At 35.8% G+C, this 24,681-nt stretch overlaps 1 protein-coding gene across 1 annotated transcript in view; it reads right to left on the bottom strand.

Annotated features, from left to right (window-relative positions):
* Positions 1-370: 370 nt before the first annotated feature.
* The window catches only part of LOC106883404 (thioredoxin domain-containing protein 15), a 67,605-nt gene continuing 43,294 nt past the window's right edge, over positions 371-24,681 (bottom strand). The window contains exon 4 of the mRNA XM_014934399.3: positions 371-650. Coding sequence (XP_014789885.1) covers positions 439-650 — 212 coding nt within the window. The 3' untranslated portion in view covers positions 371-438. The remainder of the gene's footprint in view (positions 651-24,681) is intronic.

Here is a 24,681-nt window from a genome sequence, read left to right as displayed (position 1 = left end):
AAGGCAAAGTCAACCCCAGCCGAAGACAGACAAAATGCTGCTGAGCATTTTGCCCAGTGTGCTAACAATTCTGCCAGCTCACTAATAACAATAATTTCAAATTTTGGCACAAGGCCAGAAATTTCAGGGAACGGGAAAAGTAGATTACATTGGCCCCAGTGTTCAACTGGTACTTATTCTATCAACCCTGAATGGATCGAAAGGCAAAGTCAACCTCAGTGAAATTTGAACTCAGAACACAAGGATGGACAAAATGCTGCTAAGCATTTTGCCTGGTGTGCTAACAATTCTACCAGCTTGAAGTAGTAGTAGTAGTAGTAGTAGTAGTAGTAGTAGTAGTAGTAGTAGTAATAACAACAACAACAACAACAACAATTAATGAATAAATTAATGAGAATTATACATAATTACAAACAAACAAATGCTGCTAATGACTGTCTATTCAATATGTTGATGTTCCTGCCAAAGAGTGTGTATTTTATTAATCATGTGCTGGCCAATGCTGGAAGAATAGAAGGCGTACAAACTGCAGATATTTATAAAAATCCATGCTAGGTACAACAGGCAGTCTGGTTCAGTGGTAGCCATACTTGACAGAGGTCCTATCATGTCCTGTTCACTGACCTCAACAGATGCGTCAGCTTCAAGTCCTGAAAAAGACAACGATGAAAGATGTACATGAGTATTATGTGTGTGTGTGTGTGTGTGTGTGTGTGTGTGTGTGTGTGTGTGTGTGTGAGTAAGTATATATGTGGCTGTGTAGTAAGAAGCTTGATTCTCAATCACATGGTTCCAGGTTCAGGCCCACTGCGTGACACCTTGGGCAAGTGTCTTCTACTATAGCCTCGGGCCAACCAAAGCCTTGTGAGTGGATTTGGTAGATGGAAACTGAAAGAAGTCTGTCATATACATATGTATATGTTTGGGTGTGTCTGTGTTTATCCCACTACCATTACTTGACAACTGATGTTGGAGTGTTTGCACCCCCATAGCTTAGTGTTTCAGCAAGGAAGGCTGTCCTGGGGTCAATTTGTTTGACTAAAGGTGGTGCTCCAGCATGGCAGCAGTCAAATGACTGAAACAAGTAAAAGAATAAAAGAAAAGAATATATAAGCATATGTGTGTGTGTCTGTGCGTATATATATATATATATATATATATATATACACACACACACACAATTGCAGCATGGAAGGTGTTTATAAGCCATTTAAAAACACACAAAAACCGTTAGATTCACTTCAACATTTAAATTGTCAAAATATTTTCATCGCTTTGAAACCACAACCTGTTCACTGACAAAATTCCGTGCTACATACATATATCATTGTTTAGTGTCCAATGTTACATGTCTGCATAGATCACACACAATTTTTCGAATCAGATTTTCTATGGCTGGATATCCTTCCTACTGCTAACCTACACCTATTTCCAAGCAAAATAATATTTCCCCATGGAAGACTGGATACAAACATTGTTTATCTGACGGTGATGCTCATTTACAATCATCAAATGATGTTAAGACAAGGGTATATACACACAAAGTTCTTTCAATTTCCATCTACCAAATCCACTTACACTATTTTGGTAAGCCCAGGGCTACAGTAGAAGACACTTGCTCAAAATACTGTATGGTGAAACTGAACCCAAGACTACATAATTATTGCAATATGTATGTATATATGTATATATCAGGTCATCCCATAAGTTCTGTCCGAATTTTGAATAAAGAAAACAAGTGATCAAATGTTATATTTAATTGAAATTTAATCATCAATGTACTTTCCCTGATTATCTATGACTTCCTCCCATCTATTTACAAGCTTTTTAATCCCATCAATGTAAAACTCTTTTGGTTTCAAAGCGAAGAACTCTGAAATGTCAGTTTTGACCTCCTCCTGGCTTGCGAAAGTTTTGTCCCCAAAATGATTCTGGAAACTACGAAACAAATGGTAGTCTGAAGGAGCAAGGTCAAGAGAATAAGGTGGATGAGGAAATTTTTCCCAACCAAGCTCTTCGATCTTCTGTGATGTGATCTTTGCAGTGTGGGGTTGTGCATTGTCCTGATGAAACATCATTCCTTTTCGATTCACTAAAGCAGGTCTTTTTTTCTTCAAAGCTTGGTTCAAACGCTCTAATTGCTCACAGTCAAGCGGTACTGGCAATGGCCACGCTCAAAACAGTGTATTTTACGTGCCACCTGCACAAGAGCCAGGAAGGTGATGCTGGAAACGATCACGCTCAAATGTTGCTATTTACGACCCACTGGCACGGAAGCCAGGCAGCCACTCTGGCAACGATCATGCTCAGACAGTGCTCTTAGCGCTCCACTGGTACAGGTGCCATCACGATTTCGCTTTCACTTGCCCCAACAGGTTGTCGCAAGCCGAGTTTAGTGTCCAATATATATATATACACGCATATATACATATACACACACACATGCAGATATATATATATATATATATATATATATACACACACACGCTTGAAAGGAACTCCCTCCCATGAGGCCCAACACTCAATATACATATATACCATTGGTTAAGTCATTTCGACTCTTGTCATATCTGAAGATATGTCGCTCTTTCTAAAATATTAAATAAATATGAAAGAGTATTAATTTACGTCGTCTGACAAAACAGCAACAATGTTGACACTATACTGTACTGTTAATTCCAGGTTGTATTGATTGGTTACATTCATATTCGTCTCCGGGTAATAAATAAAAAGCAATAGAAATATATAATCTGTACAGCATATTAAAATTAATCTGTATAGCATATTAAAATTAATGTTGAAATACAGTATGCATCATTGATCCCGAATTTTGTTTTACATTGAATAAAATGCAAGAGGATTTTTCTCATAGAGATAAATGTCTTGTGTTATTTGAAGAAATGGATCCCATTGCACAACGTTTTATAAAAATATTGGGGGGTTGTCAAGATACTACTGCACCTTATTACCCAATCCTTGAAGAGAAGAAGAAAAGACAATTCAAGGAACTTCAGACAGGTTTCCACAACAATCTACACCCTCACAATAGGAGTCAGTTGACCATCTCCAACCATAGACATCTAGTGTGTAATTTCCTTCTCCTCTTATACCAGCCTCAACAAGTAACACCACTGTCAGCCATCAGGTAGGTAACAGTAAAGCATTTGAAATTATTACTTTCTGATATAAAAGCAGCCTACACCTTCCAAACAATTTACCAAATTCCTAGGCTAACATAAAAACAACCTAGGCTAGCCTAGGTTTCAATCATTACATGTATATACATTTAAATAATGGTTATTTCGACTTACATATCTTGTCAGGTCCCCTCAATCACCAATGTATTTCCATACATTCACAACGTTTGTTTTGTTTTTGTTTTTGACTGCTGAATGGTAGCACTCATTCTAGTTCAGTGTGCTGTAGCACTATAACTCAATTTGTGTTGAAAATTATAGTCATGAAGAAGACTTTATTTTGATATAAAAATTAATGGAGAGGGAGAGAAAATATTTTCAGATGAAAAGGTGATTTAAGGGAGATTTAGCTGTTGTTGCAAGCACTTCCCATGACCAACTGGTACCTTCCTCATTTCGTTGTCACTCTGACATATATGTTTCTTTAATATTTTTCTCCTCATAAATACATTTTATGGAATGATAATGCAGAAGTAACACTCCAGTTTTGTTTAACTGGGATTTAAGCAAAAAAAAACAAAAAAACTGTAATTTAAATCTTTAAACCCACCCCCATACCAAGTGAGTCCATGTGTGTCAGAAAAACCACATTTACTAACTGTAAAGTATGATATTAAAATAAATTATCTTTTACATAACCTTTTAAAAATCACTGTGGATAAATCCCAGCAATGATCTTCTAAGGCTCTCCAATTACAAACAGAAATAAAAGGGAGGGGGTTGAAAAACCATACATTTTTCTGTCAGCAAATATGTTTTTCCTCACACACACTTGCTTGGTGCCAATGGTGGGGGTGACAAGGAAGGTACTAGTTTGTCATGGGATGTGTTTGAAACAACAACTAAATCTCCCTGAAATCACACATCTCTTCATCTGAAAATATCTTCACAATTTTTGTTTTCAACTAAAAAGGCTTCTTCCATTGATAAATGCATGGTGTAAAAAAAAAAAAAAAGGCCAAAATCAGTCGAGATGAGTGTGGAGGGGGAAATCATAAATTTTCGAAATTTTTTTTTCATAAAAGCCTTCTCCCCATATAGACATTAAAATTGTATTGATTATCATGTCCCAATACCTCAAGGTTTATTTAGTTCTATACCTACAATAAATGTGCCAAAATCCAAGTCCCTGTGGCTGGTACTTTTGAATTTAGCTAAGTCTGAAAACACATGAAAAGCTTACACTTGTGTTGTAAGATCAACTGTTTATTACATGCAACAAAAAAGGTCTTACGTAAATATTTTTAAAATTGCCAAAAAAACAAAGTTTCATTTTCAAGAACCCGAAAAAAAAAAAGTATATGCTATCCCATGGACACTATCAACTTGTGTAATTTGAATATTATCACATCAGTTTCAAATATGGGTAATCATTTAGGCCTAATTAGGCAAGATTTTGACAAATTCACTGACCATTCAAATTGTCATATTTCCTAAAATATTCATCCAAATTTCACAAATGAGATATTAAAATGTTTCTTTTTGGATGCTCTCCAATACAAAGTATGATAGAAATTAGATTTAAATATTTTCAAAAATTCATCATGATACCTACTTTCATGTTTCCATTTTCACACTGAGTATACATATACTGCCTATTTTAACAGTATAAAGTAGCAATGGAGAAAAGCCTCAACTTCAAATAAATGAATAAACTATATATGTATTGATTACTTTTCTCTTCAAATGTATGTATGCGTGAGTGAGCAGACAGACAGCAGAAAGAGAAAGATGGAGGTAGTTAATAGATAGATAGGCAGGGAGGCAGACAGATATATATATATGTATATATATATATATATATATATATATATATATATATATATATATATATATATATATATAGAGAGAGAGAGAGAGAGAGAGAGAGAGAGAGAGAAAGAGAGAGAGAGTCACAAGAACAAAGATAGAAAAATAAAGAGCAAGAGACAGTGAAAGAGAAAAGCTAGAGAGGCATTTTACTTGACACTCTTGGTTCTGTAATCCACTAATCCTGAAGTAATTAATGGTCAATTCTCACAACTAATCTGGATTAAAATCAACCCCCTTAACCCAATTGGTTATTTTATAGACCCCAAAAAGGAAGAAAGACAAAGTTGACCTTTTAAAAAGATTTGAAATTGAAATGTAGAAGGGATGTAAATTTGTCTAGCACTCAACTGATTCTGTCATTGAATAATGAGAATGCAGAGGTAGAAACACTGTCTGGCAGTATTTAGGTTTGGTCCTTTACCACTATTACTTTCATTCATAGTTCATTTTTCACTTGGGTCAAATTTGCATTTGATCCCTCTGATGTTAATTCAATCACAAGTGGATTGGCAATATGATTAAATCATTGGATAAAATACCTACAGTATTTAGTTATGGACTTTTATATGTTGAGTTCAAATCCTAATATCAGTTTTACTTCTCATCTTTCCAGGGTGGATGAAATAAAACAATAGTCAAATACAGGGAGAATTACTTCAAATCATTATATTCCACTTGTTTAAATATTTAGCCTCATGACTTTAATTTATCACTTAAGTATGTAATTGATAGTTTGTTTCCATTCTCCATTTGTCCCTCCCTCAAAAGCAATATATTATTATGATGCTTTTGCTTCCTCCTTCTCTATTAAAACATGAATAAGTCATTTTGTTAATTGAATACTGAGTAAACGCGAACTTTATATCATTAACCACCCCTGTATAAACTGTGTACACACACACACACACACACACACACACACACACACACACACACACAGAGTTGTCTATATATTTTCTTATTTATGGGTTTCACATTTTGGAACAAGGCCAGCAATTTCAGGGAACAGGGTAAGTCGATTACATCAACCTCAGTGCTCAACTGGTACTTATTTTACCAACCCTGAAAAGATGAAAAGTTAAGTCAACCTTGGCGGAATTTGAACTCAGAACTTAAAGATGGACGAAGAGTTGCTAAGCATTTTTTCTGTCATGCTAACAATTTCTTGTTTAATAAATGTATTTAACACCAGTGGATTTGTCAAGGGTGTCCACTGGTTATTAATATAGTTATAAACTATATTAACCAGTGATTATTCTGATAACTTGATATCTTGATGCACTACCTCAAGAGTCATGGTTTCCTCGTCTGCCACTTAACCTACCCAACCACAGTCATAAAGACTGGGGGTGAGTGGGTTAAGGGCTGGAGGATACTGTTCCATTTCTGTATAAAATAATAAACAAAAAAAAATGCTTGTGTGAATTGTCTTACTATTTTACAGAATGAAACAAGAAAATTAGTTATGTTTTCTTCCTAGTAGACTAGTTTGGGAGGCTTTGCTATTAAAAAGTCATGGGTACAACACTTCTTCCTCTGGCAAGCACTGAAATTTTTAACATATGTAACCTGCAAAAAGTCATGATTCCTGACACACAAATATCTTTGCAGAAGACATGTAACATTGCCCAGACTAGCATAATAATTATTTAGAATAAAATAAATCAGGTATTCAATTTCATCATTATTGTTTTAATGTCCATCTTTCCATGTTTGCATGGGTCAGATGGACTTCATCAAGGTAGATTTTCATGTTTTGATGATGTTATTTTTTATCTAATAAAGACTTATATTGATGAAATGTGTTTGTTGTTGATCATAGTAAGATAAAATCATGATAATAACAATACATCTAGTTGTAAAGTAAGGCATTTTGAAACTACATATACATGGACATCAAAAAAGCTAGCTGTGGACTTGTTGCACTATAACAGAGTGGTGACATTTAGTAGAGATGACCCAGAAGTTGTTCCTCTTTGATTACTATTGCAAACAGCAGTAGCTTTCTTCAACTGAATACATGTTGATTGGTTGAAATTACCCAAATATGACAACTATAACATGAAATAACTTCTAAAATACGAAATTTTGTCCAAAACATTCAGAGTAAACTGTGTTCTACATGAGAAATTCTACCAGTATTCAATGTTTCAAACTGTTTGGTTAAAAAAAATCTGTGATTGAGATGAAATAGATCCGATCATATTTCCCCATAGCCAGATATGATTTTCATAGAAGGCTGGAAACGAACAATATCTTTTGTATAACACACACACAAATGTGCAGTTGGCTTCTTTTAGTTTTGGTTGGCCCAGGGTGTGGAATAATGGCACTGAAATCACATGGTTTGGATGCAAGCTTCTTAACCACACAGCCATGCCTGCACCTATTTAAATATAAATTGTCAAAAGCTGATATTTCATCCTCACAAGCACCATATTCATAACTCAGAAGACAATAAATAAACCAAATGAATTATAACAGAATATTAGATTGTACACCATACTGTAATTGCCTTATTTTAGACTTTTAAATATTTGAAGATATTTATAATTGCCTCAAGTACAGTTTCCAATTAAAAATTATTTACTGGACAACTAACTGGTGTTTATTGATAGAGAAGGGATGCATGGATGAGAAAACAAAACTGTTGCCATCATAATGTTTGAGAGAGAGAGAGAAAGGGAAAGGGAGAGAGGGGGAGGGAGATAGACAGAGACTGTTACAGACTTCTATTTACACATCAGCTTGGAGTGTGAGTAAGGAGGAAAATGTCTTCACCTCAGTAACATTTGTGAGAAAGATAGAGTAAGAGAAATCGTAACAGTTGCAGATTGTTTTCAGCTATCACTATCACCAGTACAACCACCATCACCACCACAACTGCCATACACACACCATTCAAGCTTTTGACGCCACCACCTTCAACACCTTTGATGTCACTGCCTTCCCCTACACCATCATCACCAGTCTTTCACATCCCTTACTACCACCTGCATGCTTGACCCCCTCAGCTACTACCACCATCATCACTGTCACCTCCATCTCTATCACAACTACAGCTCATACTATTACTATCACCCCATTACCATCTCAACTGCCAATCTACTACCGCCCTATTACCCTATACCTTCTATTACTCTCACCCCAGCAAGAGGAGTAGAAGTGTCATTGAATAGTGAGAGAGAAGGGGGGGGGGTCAAAATGTGACACAGAAATTCATTTTGGCATTATTATTTTGAGAAATTTCTGAATGAAAGACAGTTGGACGTTTTCATATCATGGAAACCTATAGACAGAAATACCCAATGGTTAGATAATGAAATTACATCTAATATTCAGTTATAACTAATTTCAACCTTTCTCTTATTTGTTGCTTTATGAGTATTGAATATGGCATTTGTGGTGCTGAAATATCAGCTCTTAAATTTATATAAATTGTGTACTATCATTCAACCACTGTAGTGGTTGAATATATTCTTAAGTCCACCATTTCGTCAATCGCAGCAGCTTCCAAGCTTCACCACTAATTCAGTTCTCAACTAAATTACAAACTGTTAATAGTTTTAAAGAGGACACCTTCTCAGCTACACTTTGGCATAAATAGTTTGAGATTTGGTTCAGTAGAAAAAAATGTTGCATCAAAATATGTGAGACCTCAAAGTGGGCAGTAAGGCAGGTATTCTCATCTTCAATTAACATAAATTTTTTAATTTTAAAATATAAGTATACTTTTCTTAGGCTTAAATGATATAAAAATGCATGAGGAATTCAGAATCGTTAGTTGCATTGAACAAAAATTAGTAGACAAAGAGTTATGGGGTAAAATGTCATGAAATGTGAAATAAGTAAGGGAGTAACACCCCAAGCAATAAGAATATTATTTCTAAAATGAATGTTTACATTCTGAGGCAGCGAACTGGCAGAAATGTTAGCACACCATGCGAAATGCTTAGAGGTATTTCATCTGTCTTTACGTTCTGAGTTCAAATTCTGCCGAGGTTGACTTTGCCTTTCATACATTTCGGATCTATTCAATTTGATGTACAGATTATTTAATTAAGTTTTTTTAACTAAACACTTTGAAGCTTTGGATACTGGTAGAATGTGTCACATAGAACAGGGTTTATTCTTAGCGTTTTTGATAAAATTTTGTATTTTAGAAGTTATTTCATCAGAAGTTACAGAGTGACAATGGACAAATTTGTGTTTGATAAGTGCCAATACATGAAACTCTCAGCTTTTGACTTACTCTCTAACTTCTGCCGATGATATATGTACATATTACATATATGTGTAAAAAAATCTCATTATGCAATTGAACCAATGAAAGAGCCTCTACCTGGTCACTCAACACGCTAAAAATAGCAACCAAAGTATCCCCCTACCTAAATCACAAACCCATTGTATGTAATATCCTAGATTATCCCTAAAAAGATGGTCTGCTGAAGGCTGGAATGTCTTTGATGATAGGTTTGCAGTATCAGGGTTGATTTGAGGCTAAATAACAACATTATGGTAAATTTCTATATTAACACCTGCAGGATTTTCACTAAGAAAGAAACAAACAAACAAAAGATTGGATTTTTTGCATGGAATCAAGTACCCTGACCTCCTAATATGCTGCAAATCCCTTATTTTGGTTCTGAAAAATGGTGGGGGGGGGGGATTCCCAGAATCATTGGAAATTTTTTTTTTTTTTAAATGAATTCCTGTGACCTCTGCCATTAATTTAGTGCGGATGGGTAATATCAAATAATTCAATCACAACATATATTTCAATTAAACGTGAAAAAAATTGAAATATTATCATCACTTACATGGAAAAAATGAAATATTATCTTTCAGTATTTTATAAGGTAAAATCTTAAATTATTAATTAACACATTATTAATTAATCTATAACAGCAATACCTGGAAAAATCATGGATTACATGGAAAAATGCGAGAATGAAAAGTTATATTCTTAAGATTATAAACCTGGAAAAGTACAGGACAAGTTATTACACCTGTAAAAGTATAGGACAAGCTATTACTTCTAGTAAAGTAAAGAACAAGAAACTTTTTACTTAAAATATTGCAGCTAAAATTAAAATTTGAATATTACAACTTATTTTATTATAGTTTACAAATAACACTATACTTATTTTAGTAGAATTTAGCTAATTTACTACCTTTAATACAGAAAAAAGTGACTCATTAGATAAACTTACAAATTAGCTGAACAGTTTTGTACAATAAATTTAAAAGATGAGAACTGTAAAGAGTGATAAATTAGAAGAACTGGCATTATTTGCTGCAATATTTTAAGTAAAAAATTTCTTATTCTTTACTTTACTAGAAGTAATAGCTTGTTCTATACTTTTACAGGTGTAATAACTTGTACTTTTCCAGGTTTATAATCTTAAGAATATCACTTTTCATGCTCGCATTTTTCCATGTAATAATGTAATGGACCATAACTGCTCTCTCTATATTTTTCAATAAAATTCTTGAAATAATGATACATATATTATTTATAATGTATACACCAATACAGATTGCTGCTAGCAGTAAGATTTTTTGTCTCAGAAAACAACTTCTCTTAAACAATATATTAAAAATACAGCATGTTCCAAACAACTTCAGCAGACCACCAGACACATGTTTCCTTCAAATTACACCTTGTAATATCAAAAATAAAAAAGATGGAATGGTGATACCTAGAATAATTTTGATCATATGTCCAGTCAATCAAGGCTGACTGGGGAGTGAAGAACAATTATATGTACCAGATAAAGTGACAGCCACTGGCTAATTTGTGAGGTACTGTGTGATGTTTGATGATCACACATCCAAAACACCACAAAGCCTACACACATGTATATGTTCAACCACAACACTACAAAGCTGTATACATGCACACAAATCCACAATACCACACAATTCATGCTGACCCCAGAAACAAACCCTAAATATTTGGTGAAACAAGAAATCATGATTTAAATAAAACATTTAATCAATATGTATATCACATAGATAAGTGCAGTTAATAAGTACAACTGCATCTCACAATACAGTGTAGTACTGTAATATTCCCATGGTTTTAATGGTTCCAAATTGGTAGAGAATAGAGAAAACAGAGAGGAGTTAATAGCATTGAAAAATTAATATATTCTCTCTCTTTATACAACACACACAAGAAGACTCATCTAACTCATGTGAGGATGGAAAAAGCAAATGGGAAAAATAATGATGATACTGGGGTGTGTGTGTGGGGGTGTGTCCTTCTCAAGGGACTTTTGCTACTGTTGATAAGTATTAAAGAGAAAACATGGACAAAGAGACATTCATGGAATCAGCAATATTGATGGGGTGGGGGGTCAGGTGGAGGCAGTATTTTCCTGGTTTAGGATATTAATAATTCACTAACAAAAATGTCAGGATAGAAAGAAATGAGGAGATCCAAGAGTGAGAGAGATAATATAGAGAAAAGATGATGATGATGCAATAGACACAAGCTGTCCAGTACTTCTGTCTACGATGAGATAATGTGCTAGTGACAGTAGTGGCAGTAATGGGGCATAGTGCTGTGAGGATAAATGTGGTTATAAGTGTAGCAGTGGTAGTAGGATAATGGTACAGGTAATGAAGACACATGGGTCATTGTTTAAGTTAAGAGCAGCTCTGATTTAAAGGCATTTCACTTATATGACCATCCCTCTGACAATATTACCCAATGTATCCTTCCTTTTGTTTTGATTTTTTAGAGTAGGATTTGATTTTAGAAAGATTTGGTTACATAGGGCTCCCTTGTCAAGATATATGGCAGTATAGTGGGAGTTAGTTGTGATACAAGAGGACGATAGGTAATATTTTGCCACCTCATACTTAACCAATGATGGTCTCCTTTGACTAGGTACAAGGCCAATGTTTCATGAGAGGAGAATAATACAATCAAGATGAAAGAACAAGTCAGACCTCAGTGGGATCTGAGCTCAGAAAACCGGGGTAGAGTGGAGTTAACCTAATCAATCCCAGTACCTGACTGCTACTTATTTTCCTCAACTAAAAACTAAGTCAACCTTGATGAGATTTGAACTCAAAGTATCTAGGGACAGAGTACCATTGAATTCATCTCCCCAGTAGATTACTGATAGTTATTTCATCAACCCCAGAAGCATGAAAAGTAAAGCTAGCCTAAGTCAGAACAACAGCATTATCATCATTTGAACATCCTCATTTCTATGCTGGAATGTGCTGGGTGGAGTTGAGGCAGATTTTCAACAACTGAATGCTCATGTTGCCAATCCTCACTTGTTTCCAAGCAAAGTAATATTTCCCATGGCCAGACATATTTTCTATGGATGACTGGAAATGAACACCATTGCTTGTATGATTGTGACAGCCATCACATGATGACAAGCTTCTTTCAGTTTCCATTTACCAAATCCACAGGAAAGATGAAAAGTTGAAGTCAACTTCAGAAAGAGTTGAATTAAGAGAGCAAAAGAAAACTAAACATCCCAATATATTCTGTTTATAACTACCAGTTCTTCCAACCAACATCATTATGAACCATTGTGAGAGCCTCTACATGGACATTTGAGCTGCTAGAAACAGAAACCAAATTTCTCTCAAGTCATGCCCTATTGTCATAAAAAAGAACCTATTGGATAATGTCGTGCTGGCACATGGGGAAAAAACAGAATAGCCATGGTTAGAGTGCCTTTGATTATAGGTTTGTTTGATTAGGACTGACCTGAGACAAAACAATTAACATTAACCCTTTAGTGCTTAGACCGGCCAAAACCAGCTGAAAATTATTCCCCTTTATTTGTTTGGCCGTATTTGATTCTTCTATGAAATCGCTAAAAAAATAAAATCAAATTACTGAATCCTCGTAGCTTTGAAATAATGCAAGATAAAGTCTTTCCCGCCTTTATTCAAGTAAAAATATGGTGAAATTTTTGAGACTGCTTGGTTTTTTTCAATGTTTGAAGAAAAGTGTATATCTTAGTTTTGAAAGATATGATGCTAGCAAGTAGCGATTCTGACTTTGAAAGTTTTACTCTCGATGATATACAAAATATCAATGCAAACAACAGCGATTTGTCTTTGTATGAATCATAATTGACATTTATGAATCTTCATTGGATAACAAAGGTTTTGATAATGAAAGTGATGAAAATGATACTGAAAACATTACAGCAACATGGCTGAAGATTACTACATCAACCACAATTCCCGATTTCACAGAAAAGACTAGTCCACAGTACAGTCTACCTCCCAATGCTCAACCATTGGACTATTTATTTTCATTTTTACTGCAAAGCTTTTTTTGAAATTGTCATGAAGGAAACAAATATGCTCAACGCATAATTTCTATTCATGGAAGACCTGATCCACTATGGCAGCCAACTGATCCTGCGGAAATGTGAGCTTTTTTTTACTATAAACTTTATGTTTAGTATCAAGCAGCTTCCTCAATTGTGGAACTACTGGAATCCTGATAGAAGGTATGGTGATCCATATATCTCCAGCATTATGTCTAACTCTAGCTAATTCATATACTGTTTATGTAAAAAGTTACAAGGTACTTCTGCCACAAAAGGACTATGACCATTTGAAATTTTGGGTCGACATCGCATCTCAGTTATGTGAGGGCTTTCCTTCCAGAAAGCACAGAACTGAGAGAAATGCAAAATTAACTGTGGTGGATGTCAATAGAAAAAATATTGACTTCCATAAAGTGGAAAAAAATAAATGGAAGGAAAAAAGTTTGCAGACTGTGTTTCTGCAAAAAAACATCAGGTCGAGACCTCATATATGTGTTCATTTGGCAAAGTACCCTTGTGTAAAGGGTGCTTTGGACAGTTTCAAGATAGAAATATGGTATTACAAATAATATGTGAAAGTGAGGAATACATATTAATTTCCAGTATGCTTACACACTTGTATTCACCTTTGCCTCACCTGTTAATTAGCCTTTTTTATTAGTTGCATTCTGTTATGTAAAAGTATTCTTTAAATTGTATAAGAGTACATAGCCAATGATATATTGACTAGTAAAAGAGTTTTGTACTTTATTTTCAATGAAAGCGTTTAAATGAAATATAGAGAAAGAATAAAATCTTGCACCAATTATACCTGTTTTAATTTAATTCAAATTAATGTACCACATCTTGAAAAGTGGCAAAATTGTTGGCTGCTGGCATCTGGGATAATTTAGTAACAAATCAAACAGGTAGGATACGTTAAGAATTTGAATTTTAGTGTTTATACATAATGTTATTGCTTTTACACCAGTTAATTAAATTTACCTGCCCATAAAAGAGTCAAATTTAATCAGCAAGATCAGCTAAAATTACATAACTATAATTCACTGGTATATAAGCACCCACTGACAAAATATCAAATCTGTATGTAAAAAATTAACAAAGTTACAAGCAAATATTGTGGACATCCCTCTTGAAACTGAATAATTCAAAATAACGTGAACAAATAAGCATTACATTTGACAGATTTATCTGAACACTAATGGGTTAAATTTAAAAAAACAACAAAAAGAAACATTCTCAGCAACAGGTTAGGGAACTGAAACCATTGTTAAGAATGTGGTGAGAACTCATAGCCAACATACCCAGACATTTAACATCAATATAACTCAGTAATTAACCTAAGTGATTAATTTTTTAAATATCTGCATGGATTAGGGACAAGAGTATATCCCTAAGTTATTCATAATTTGATAGAGATACGTCAACAATAGCTAGTAAAAGGTTAAAAGTATCTTTAATTGCATTATAGTCAATAGTAAAACAGAAAATGTTAATAGTGTTGATAAAGCTGATGATGATGGGAGGGTATTTGCATAAATGTGTGCAAGTGCTATGTACATATTAACAAGCACAGCATAAGGATGTTATGTGTGTGTGCGTGCGCGCAGGCAATAAATATAGTAATGCATGGCACCTTAGGCAAGTGTCTCCCACCATAGCCTTGGGACGGCCAAAGTTTTGCGAATGGACTTGATAGACAGAAACTGAAAGAAGCCCATATATGTGTGTGTGTCTTTGTGCCTGTGTTTGTCCCCCACCACTGCTTAATAACAGATGTTGGTATGTTTACATCCTCATAACCTAGTGGTTCAGCAAAGATACTGATAGAGTAAGTGCTAGATTAAAAAAAAATATAAGCACTGAGGGTCATTCAATGAAAATTTTTCAAGATGGTGAGTGCCCCAGCATAACCACAGTCTAATGGCTGAAGGAAGGAAGGAAGGAAGGAAGGAAGGAAGGAAGGAAGGAAAAAGAAAGAGAGGGAGAGATAGAAAGAGAAAAAGAAAGAAAGAAAGAAAGAAAGAAAGGAATGAAGGAAGGAAGGAAAGAGAAAAGGAAAGAAAGAGAAAGAGAGAGAGAAATAAAGAAAGAAAGAATGAAAGGAGGGAAAGAAAGAGAAAGAAAGAAAGAAAGAGAAAAAAGAAAGAGAGAGAAAAAGAAAGAGAGAGAGAAAGAAAGAGTGAAAGAAAGAAAGGAAGAAGGAAAGAAAGAGAGAGAGAGAAAGAGAAAAAAGAGAGACAGAAAGAGAGAAAAAGAGAAAGAATGAAAGAAAAAGGAAGAAATTGATAGCTAGATATGCAAACATACATATCTACAAATACATATACACACACATACTACCACAAAAACCTTGCAATGTAATTACCATAAGGAGAGAGAAAAAACATCCATCACTGATAAAATCAAAAGTGAATGAAAAAATGCATAAAACAAAATAAAATAACAGCAACAACAAGATCTGTAAAAGAACAGACACATTATGTAACAAGAAAATGGCTGCTTCAATGTAGAGGGACAGGAGAGTGATGGTAGGAGAGAAGAGAAAGGGAAAAGCTGGAACTGGTTTGTCCAGCTTACAGAGATTGACTTTTTTATAGCCAAGTAATAGAAGTGGACTGAGGTTTGTCAAAGACAACTTGCCTTACTGTGTGGTACTGTCAACACTACCATCCACTATACTGTTCCCACAAGTGTTCAACCACCCATTCTACTGCCAAAACACATCTGCCTCCCTATTAACTTCTATACTGCTCTAACAATTGTCCTATTGTTATAGTGGATATGGAAAAACCTAGCTGAGATAACAGAGAACACCTAGGGGATTCTTACATTCAATAACACATGGTCAGTGTAATGATTAGCAATAATTTACTTCTTTCTACCAAAGGCACAAGGCCTGAAATTTGTGGTGGGGGGACCATGAACTTGCCAAGGGATACAATCTCCTCCACCACTGCAGAAGTTTTTCAAAGTTCATTTCAGACACAACCTCAGGCTACAGCTTCTTCCACACAGAAATCAAGGTTCTCTTTGTACCACCCTGCCAGGCCATTTGATAATTCTGAGGCAAATCACAATGTTATAGTGGTCCTTCCAGAACTCTCGAAGCGTTTCTGCTCTCCATCACCCCAAAACAGTGGTGCAACAAGTGTTTGGTGAAGAGCTTCTTGAAATTAGAAATCACCTGCTGGTCCAATGGCTGCAGGATAGGGCTGGTGTTGGGTGAAAGGTAGAGAACCTTTATAAATTTGAACTCTTCAAGGATGTCATCTTCCAGGTTAAGTGGGTGAGCGGGTGCATTGTCCAGGACGAGAAGGGCTTGCAAGGGTAGGTTATTTTCCTGGAGATATTTTTTAATATTAGGACCAAAGACAAAATTCACCCACTCCACAAAGAACTGCCTGGTGACCCATGCCCTCAGGTTTACCCTCCACATAACATGCAGTTTTTCTTTCAGAATCTTGTGGGACTTAAAAGCTCTGAGGTTTTCCAAATGATAAACAAGCAGTGGTTTAATCATGCAGTTGCTGCTCACATTGGCATACAGTGTGAAGGTTAGCCTACCCTTCATGGGTTTGTGGCCTGGCATCCTCTTCTCCTCTGCTGTTATCTAAGTCTTCCTTGGCATCTTCTTCCAAAAAAAAAAAAAAAGTCCTGTCTCATCACAGTTGAGGACTTGCTGGGGGATGTATCCTTTGGCTGCTATAATTCCAGCAAAAGTTTTGAAGTAATCCTCAGCTGCCTTCATATCCACGCTCGCTGCCTCACCATCCCTGACAAGAGAATGAATACTGGTCCTCTTTTTAAAATTCTCGAACCATCCCCAACTGGCTTTAAACGGCTTGCCCTATGCCTCGTCTGGACAAGTGCCTGGGGTCAGCTGCAGCAAACCAGCGTAAATAGTTTGTGCCTTCTTGCAGATTATAGCCTCCATCACGGTTTCTCCTGCAACCTTTCAATGCCCTTGGCTGGCGTTATAGCCTTTATCGACTCTTCCTGCTTCAGTATGGTGCAGAGCGTAGAAGTGCTATGCTCATACTGCTTCACCAAGTCAACTCCATGCACACCTTGGTCATGATTTTCAATAATTTCTTTCAATGCACATCATTCGCTTCTTCTTCTCAGCACTGTCCTTTGCACTTACTTTCTTCAGACCCATGGTTGGAAAAATGAAGTTTTGGAAAATAACTGCAAGCAAAATTGCGAGCACAACACTGATGCTTTTGTAGCCTGCAATGACTAAGTAAGCATTTTACTACCCATCTAGCTAACGATCCACTAATGATCCTCTAACAATCTTCGCACTTGCTAATGCACATGTCTGTCTAGTTATCTACTAATGATCTTTGTACTTGCTAAAATGCATGTCTATCAAGCTCTTGAGTAAGACATGGGATGTTGGGTGGATGTTACAGCATTCACTGTGTTGTTCACTACACCAACTAGTGGTGGGATATCTGAAGCTGGCTCACAACCCAAATTTTAGCTTGCAACTCAAAGCAAAAAAATCAGCTGAGAGACAGCTCGTATTTCGAAAAACTTTGTAGTTGGGACACTCATAAGCCAAGGTACCACTGTACTTATCTTCTTCATAAGCCTGGCACTTATTCTATCAGTCACTTTTGCTGAGCGGCTAAGTTATGAGGATATAAACACACCAACACTGGTTGTCAAGCAGTGGTGAGGGACATGCACACAAATATGTATATACGATGGTCTTCTTTCAGTTTTTTGTCTTCCAAATCCACTCACAAGGCTTTGGTTGGCCTGAGGCTATAGCAAAAGACATTTGCCGAAGATACCATGCAGTGGGACTGAACCTGGAACCATGTGATTGAGAAGCAAGTTTCCTACAACACAGTCACAACTGCACATTATCTACATATACACACAAATTTTTATACACATACACAGATATAGGCTTTGTTATTCATCCTGAAGAGATAAATATATTTATCTATATGTAAAGGGGGGAGCGGAGAGTATATCTAAGTATGTAATAAGGGGAAAGTTAAGTTAGCAACTAAATACCCAAAAGTATTTTTGTCTCTTCTAGTCTTAGTTTAATAAATCACAACTGGCATCAAATGGCTTGTTCCTGCAAAGTCCATAAATTTAATGTTGATGATTCAGTGGACCAACTCCTCAATGAAATATTAACCTTGTGCATAGTGACATAAACAAAAATCAATAATCTACATAGTAACTAACTAAACCATTAGGATATGTATATGAACAACCACCATTGTTTTGTGTGTCTATGCATATATGCATACACACAGTAGTACACACACACACACACACACACACACACAGCAAATGTGACAATAGCATGTTCTCTACTTTCATGATAAGACCAAAACTATCAATTATACTACAACAACCACCACCAGTACTAATATTACCAAAGCCATCAACCACACCTAAAACATGCTACTAATGTAAGAATCTCTATGTAGTTACTCAATCTGCTAGAAATAGCAGCTAAAAATATCCTTCAACTCACATTCCTACATCTGTCACTGGACAGAACAAATTACATAAATGCAATCCTACATATATATATATATATAAAACAACAGGAAAGTCATGGCTGGGATGCTACCACCACTACTATTAGAGTCATCATTCACCACTATCACCATCCAGCATTAATAAACTACTGAAGCTACACCACAACTAAAAACACCAACCACCACCACCACCTCCATCGCTGCAAAAGCTAGCAGCCATAAACATCATCATCATAAATTACAACACAAACACAAGTCAAAGGCAAAAATATAAAAACCTCAGATAATATTGATGTTTCTATATTTGTCTGCTGTGCTTTCCAATTCCAACCTCCACATCAACACACTAAGATCCACTACAGTCTCAGTGAAGGACAACTTTAGCTCAATTTTTATCCTCTTCACTGTTTTCTGGTCTATTTATAATTTGATGCACTTTGCATCTTTTTTTGAAACTGTAACTGGAACAAGTAATGATAATCTTTGTGCTATATTGATTCAAATATTCTTTTATTGATTTCAATCATTAGACTACAGCCCTGCTGGGGCACTACTTAAAATATTTTGGTCAATAAATCTTAGGACAAATTTTAGTCTTTATCAATCCTTACTTATCAAATAGCTAAGTTACCATTATATTAGAGGGATGCAACAAGATGCTGTGTTTTTCACTCTCTCTCTCTCTCTCTCTCTCTCTCTCTCTCTCTCTCTCTCTCTCTCTCTCTCTTTCACACACACACACATGCATTTATGCTTGTTATAATAAAAATTGACAATCTGCTCAAGTTTCACCCTTGGGTCATCACAATTGTGAATGAAATGAAATGAGGCCTGTACTATTTATAAAATTAATAGGAAAGGTTAGTTTACATGAGCCTGGTATTCAGCTAATGCTGACACTATCTTTTATCTTTTACTAGACCACAACTATGCTGGGGCACCAATTCTATTGATCTCTTTAACCAAATTGTTTAGTCACAGGGATGTAAACACACCAACACTAGTTGTTGAACGGAGGTAGGGTACAAACAGACACAAAGAGATATATGTATAGATATATATGACAGGCTTCTTTCAGTTTCTGTCTACCAAATACACTCACAAGGCTTTGGTTGGCCTAAGGCTATAGTAAAAGACACTTGCCCAAGGTGTCACGCAGTGGGACTAACCTGGATCTATGTGGTTGGGAAGCAAGCTTCTTACCACAGAGCCATGCCTGTGCATATCTACATATAATATACTCTTTTATTTTCAGTGGTTTCAGCTGATGAACTGTGGCCATGCTTGAGCACTACTTTATTTTTATTTATTTATTTATTACACTCTCCCCATCCATTTTGTTGAAGTTTTATGATTGGAAGTTGGTCTATTATTGAGTTAGTAGTAACTGATCTTCCTTGTGTATAACTTTGGATAGTTGGCTGGTCTGGTATTTTGGTTAGGATTTCCTTGAATGTTTCAATAAAAATACTTGTATGTTTCTGATTTCTCTAGGTAGGCAGTTGAACACTAGAGGGCCACTAAATATCAGATTGTTGCAGTATAGTGTCCTTGCTCGTGATTTTGAAAGTGGTGTATGTGGAAGCTGGCAGTATCAACCAGTTCTTACATTAAAGCTTTCTTTAATGTCAAAGTTTGGAATATGACCTTCCAGGAACTTCTATACATAAAAATAACAACATATCTCTACTGGCACTGTTCAAAGGATGTAGAAACAGAGAAGTTTGAGAAGTTCCCAGTAATTAAATCTGATCACCAAAGTTACTTTACTAATGAACAATCTCTGTAACCTTTCCATTTCTTCCATGAGATCAAGTGTGTTAGAGACCAAAGCTGTGTACAGTAATTTAGTGTAAACAAAATTAAAGTTTTCTCTAGAGTCAGCATAACTACTTGTTCTATTGTTATTAAGGCTCTTAGGATTCATCCTTTGAGATGTCTGCATTTAGAGATCAAGTTGGTACTGTGTCTGATGAAAGACATGATTACTCCCAAATCCCGGTGTCAAATAATTTATATTGCACATGTCAATTCTGTACTGAAGAACCTGAAATTTTGATATGTTAAATTTCATCTTTTCATCTATTCATTAATAGGTGAGATTTAACTCATTATGGAGTGTGACAGCAACTTCTGCAGTTTAGATAGCAATCAATACATTTGTGTCACTGGGGTAACAGAGTATCTAATAGTGTTTTGATAAATAATAGTGGTACTAGAACTGTATCTTGAGGCACATATTATTAAAAGAGAGGAGACTGTTTATAGCAACGGATTAGATTCCTACACTGTACAAAGTCAAAGACCCATTTTCCAAGTAAGCTGAAGGATGCCTCACTCCCAGTGGTCTTCCAGCATGCCAGACATTAACTCCAAATGTCTGAAGGATCATGCTATTGCTATATATATATATATATCTGTATATATATATATATATATATATATATATATATATATATATATATATATATATATATATATATATATACACACACACTCCCCATAAACACACATGCACTTACAAAAACATAGACACATACAATAGGAATACAAAATACAAAATGGCTGATAGTTAGCAAGGTGAGACACACTTAAGAATGAAGAAAGCAAAGGACCACTGATGAGGTCACAAAAGTGTGACAAAAGAACTCTGGCCGAAATAGGATTAATGTAATATAAGGTAATATAAAGCTGAAGCAAATTAACACCAAACACACACACACACACACACACACACACACACACACACACATATATATATATATATATATATATATATATATATATATATGTATATATATATAGGTGTGTATGTGTGTATGTATGTACATGTGTGTATATATGTATGTGTATGTATGTCATCATCATCATCATCATCATCGTTTAACTTCCGCTTTCCATGCTAGCATGGGTTGGACGATTTGACTGAGGACTGGTGAAACAGATGGCTACACCAGGCTCCAATCTGATTTGGCAGAGTTTCTACAGCTGGATGCCCTTCCTAACGCTAACCACTCCTAGAGTGTAGTGGGTGCTTTTACATGCCACCAGCACGAAGACCAGTCAGGCGGTACCGGCAACAGCCACGCTCAAAATGGTGTATTTTATGTGCCACCTGCACAAGAGCCAGTCCAGGAGCACTGGCAACGATTTCGCTCGAAAATCCTTACACATGCCATGGGCACAAGTGCCAGAAAGGCGACGCTGGGCACAGGTGCCCTCACGATTACGTTTTCGTTTACCCCAACAGATTTTCGCAAGCTGAGTTTCGTGTTCAATGAAGGAGACGACGTTGGCATGGGTGCCAATCGTCGAATTTAGTTCGATTTCGATTTCACTTGCCTCAACTGGTCTTCGCAGGCAGAGTTTAGTGTCCAATGAAGGAAAGGTATGCATAAGTGGGCTGGCTACACCCCTGCTAGAGGCCTTGGATTTAGGTCTCACTTGGCTTGCCGGGTCTTCTCACGCACAGCACATTTCCAAAGGTCTCAGTCAGAAGTCATCGCCTCGGTGAGGCCCAATGTTCGAAGGTCTTGCCTCACCACCTCATCCCAGGTCTTCCTGGGCCTACCTCTTCCACAGGTTCCATCAACTGCTGGGGTGTGGCACTTTTTCACACAGCTATCCTCGTCCATTCTTGCCACATGACCATACCAACGCAATCGTCTCTCTTGCACACCACAAATGATGCTTCTTAGGTTCAACTTTTCTCTCAAGGTACTTACACTCTGTCTAGTATGCACACTGACATTACACATCCATCGGAGCATACTGGCTTCATTCCTTGCAAGCCTACACATGTCTTCAGCAGTCACGGCCCATGTTTCACTGCCATGAAGCATGGCTGTTCGTTCACATGCGTCATACATATAAGTAAAATAAAGTACATGATTAGCATACTTTTCAAATAAAACAATTTTATTTAATTATAACGTTAATAAATAACATTTTCAAAATGATTTCCATCAGTTTCAATGCATAACTTGATGCGCCTTGCAAAATTCAAGTGAACTCAATTAAATAAGTCTACACTGCCATCAATTTCAGCACACTGACTGGTAATGCGTTCTCTCATGTGGTTTAAATCTGTAATCTTTATTGAGTAAACTTTCTCTTTCAAAATACCCCAGAAAAAGAAGTCAAGGGGAGAAAGGTCTGGTGAACGAGGGCATCATTCCACATGACCCCTTCTAATCGAGTGAGTAAAAGTGTCATTAAGCCTATCTCTAACAGTTAAGGCAAAATGGACAGGGGTCCCATCCAGCTGAAACCGATTCGGAAGTCCCTCACCTAGGCACTCAATTTGAGGTATTAATTTGTCTCTCAACATGTTTAAATAAGTCTCACCCGTTACATGTTCATCAAAGAAGAAGGGTCCTAGCACATGGGCTTTCCACAAACCACACCACACCATCACCTTTTTGCTGCCTTGTTGTTTGGATGGATCCATCCAATGTGGATTACCTCGATACCAGTATCGAAGATTCTGTCAGTGGAACTCACCATTTACATAAAACGTAGCTTCATCACTGAACAACACAAAGTTTTTAGTAAAATTGATATTTTCATCCAATTTATCTGAAAACCATTCGCACATCTGCATTCGCCTATCAGGGTTGTCTTCATTAAGTGATACAATATCTGTAGCTTGTATGGATGAAACTTTTCCTCAACCAGGATTTTGTGGATGGTTGATTTTAGAACACTTAACACCGTGGATGTCCGACAAAGTGATTTCTTTGGGCTAGCAGAAACCTTGCCCATGACAGCCTCTTTCCTTTCATCTGAAGTCTTTGGTCACCCGGAACGGGGTTTATCCAAGACACTGCCCGTTTCTTTAAACATCTTGATCAATTTCCTGACGGCAGTAAAATAAATAGGTTGCCAATAAGGGAGTCGAAGATTAAATTCTTCCGTAATTTTGTGATAAGACCATCCCTCTCGTCCACTTAAGAGTACTAAGACTATACTAACAGAGACATCATTCGATCTGGGATTCTTTCTTTGATCTAGGTAGAAAAAATAACATAAATAAATTTAGAAAAGTAAAGTATAATTTTTATTTAATTTAAACAAAAGTAAAAAAGGAAAATTCATATTTCTTATATGTTATGATTTTATTTACTCCATGTACCCAGACTCTGTGGACGCCCTGTATATAAATATATATAAATATATATATAAATACACACACACACACACACACACACATACATATATATATAAATACATACATACATTTATATATATATATATATATATATATATATATATATATATACACACACACATATGTATAAATACATACATACACATATATATATGTGTATATATATATATATATATAGATAGATATAGGGCAGGGAATTGCCAATTAGTAATAAAATTAATAATTAACAATTTTGCCAAGTAGTTCAGTATGAAAAAAAACCTTTATCGGTAAAAACATTTATAATCATAAATATATAGGGGTCAGCATGAGTTGCTTCACCAACATACTGAAAATTTAGAAATAGCAGTCAAAGAACTACTGATTCTAAACTACAATTTTTTCTCTAACGGATGGCGATATTTATGGCACACAGAACAAAAACAGAAGAGAAAATAAAAACTAACCTGCCTTTAAACCCTTTTATGTGGGACTATTTGTGGCGCACATGGGATAAATTCTTGGGGTGAAATGTTGAACTTACTAGCCGATAAATTTTGTGAATGCCTTTCCTCATGTGATTTTGATGTCGCATGGTCAAATACCCATGAGTATATAGACATTTTCAGAATTATCGTACATCATGCTGATGATTGGCAAAGAATAGTTTTATATTCTTAACCATGAAA

This window comes from Octopus bimaculoides, chromosome 7 (genome assembly GCF_046866305.1).
Source record: "Octopus bimaculoides isolate indiv1 chromosome 7, ASM4686630v1, whole genome shotgun sequence".
In the NCBI taxonomy this organism is placed as follows: Eukaryota; Metazoa; Mollusca; class Cephalopoda; order Octopoda; family Octopodidae; genus Octopus; species Octopus bimaculoides.
Note: the sequence above shows the minus strand (reverse complement) of the source record. Positions and strands in the feature narration are given on the sequence as shown.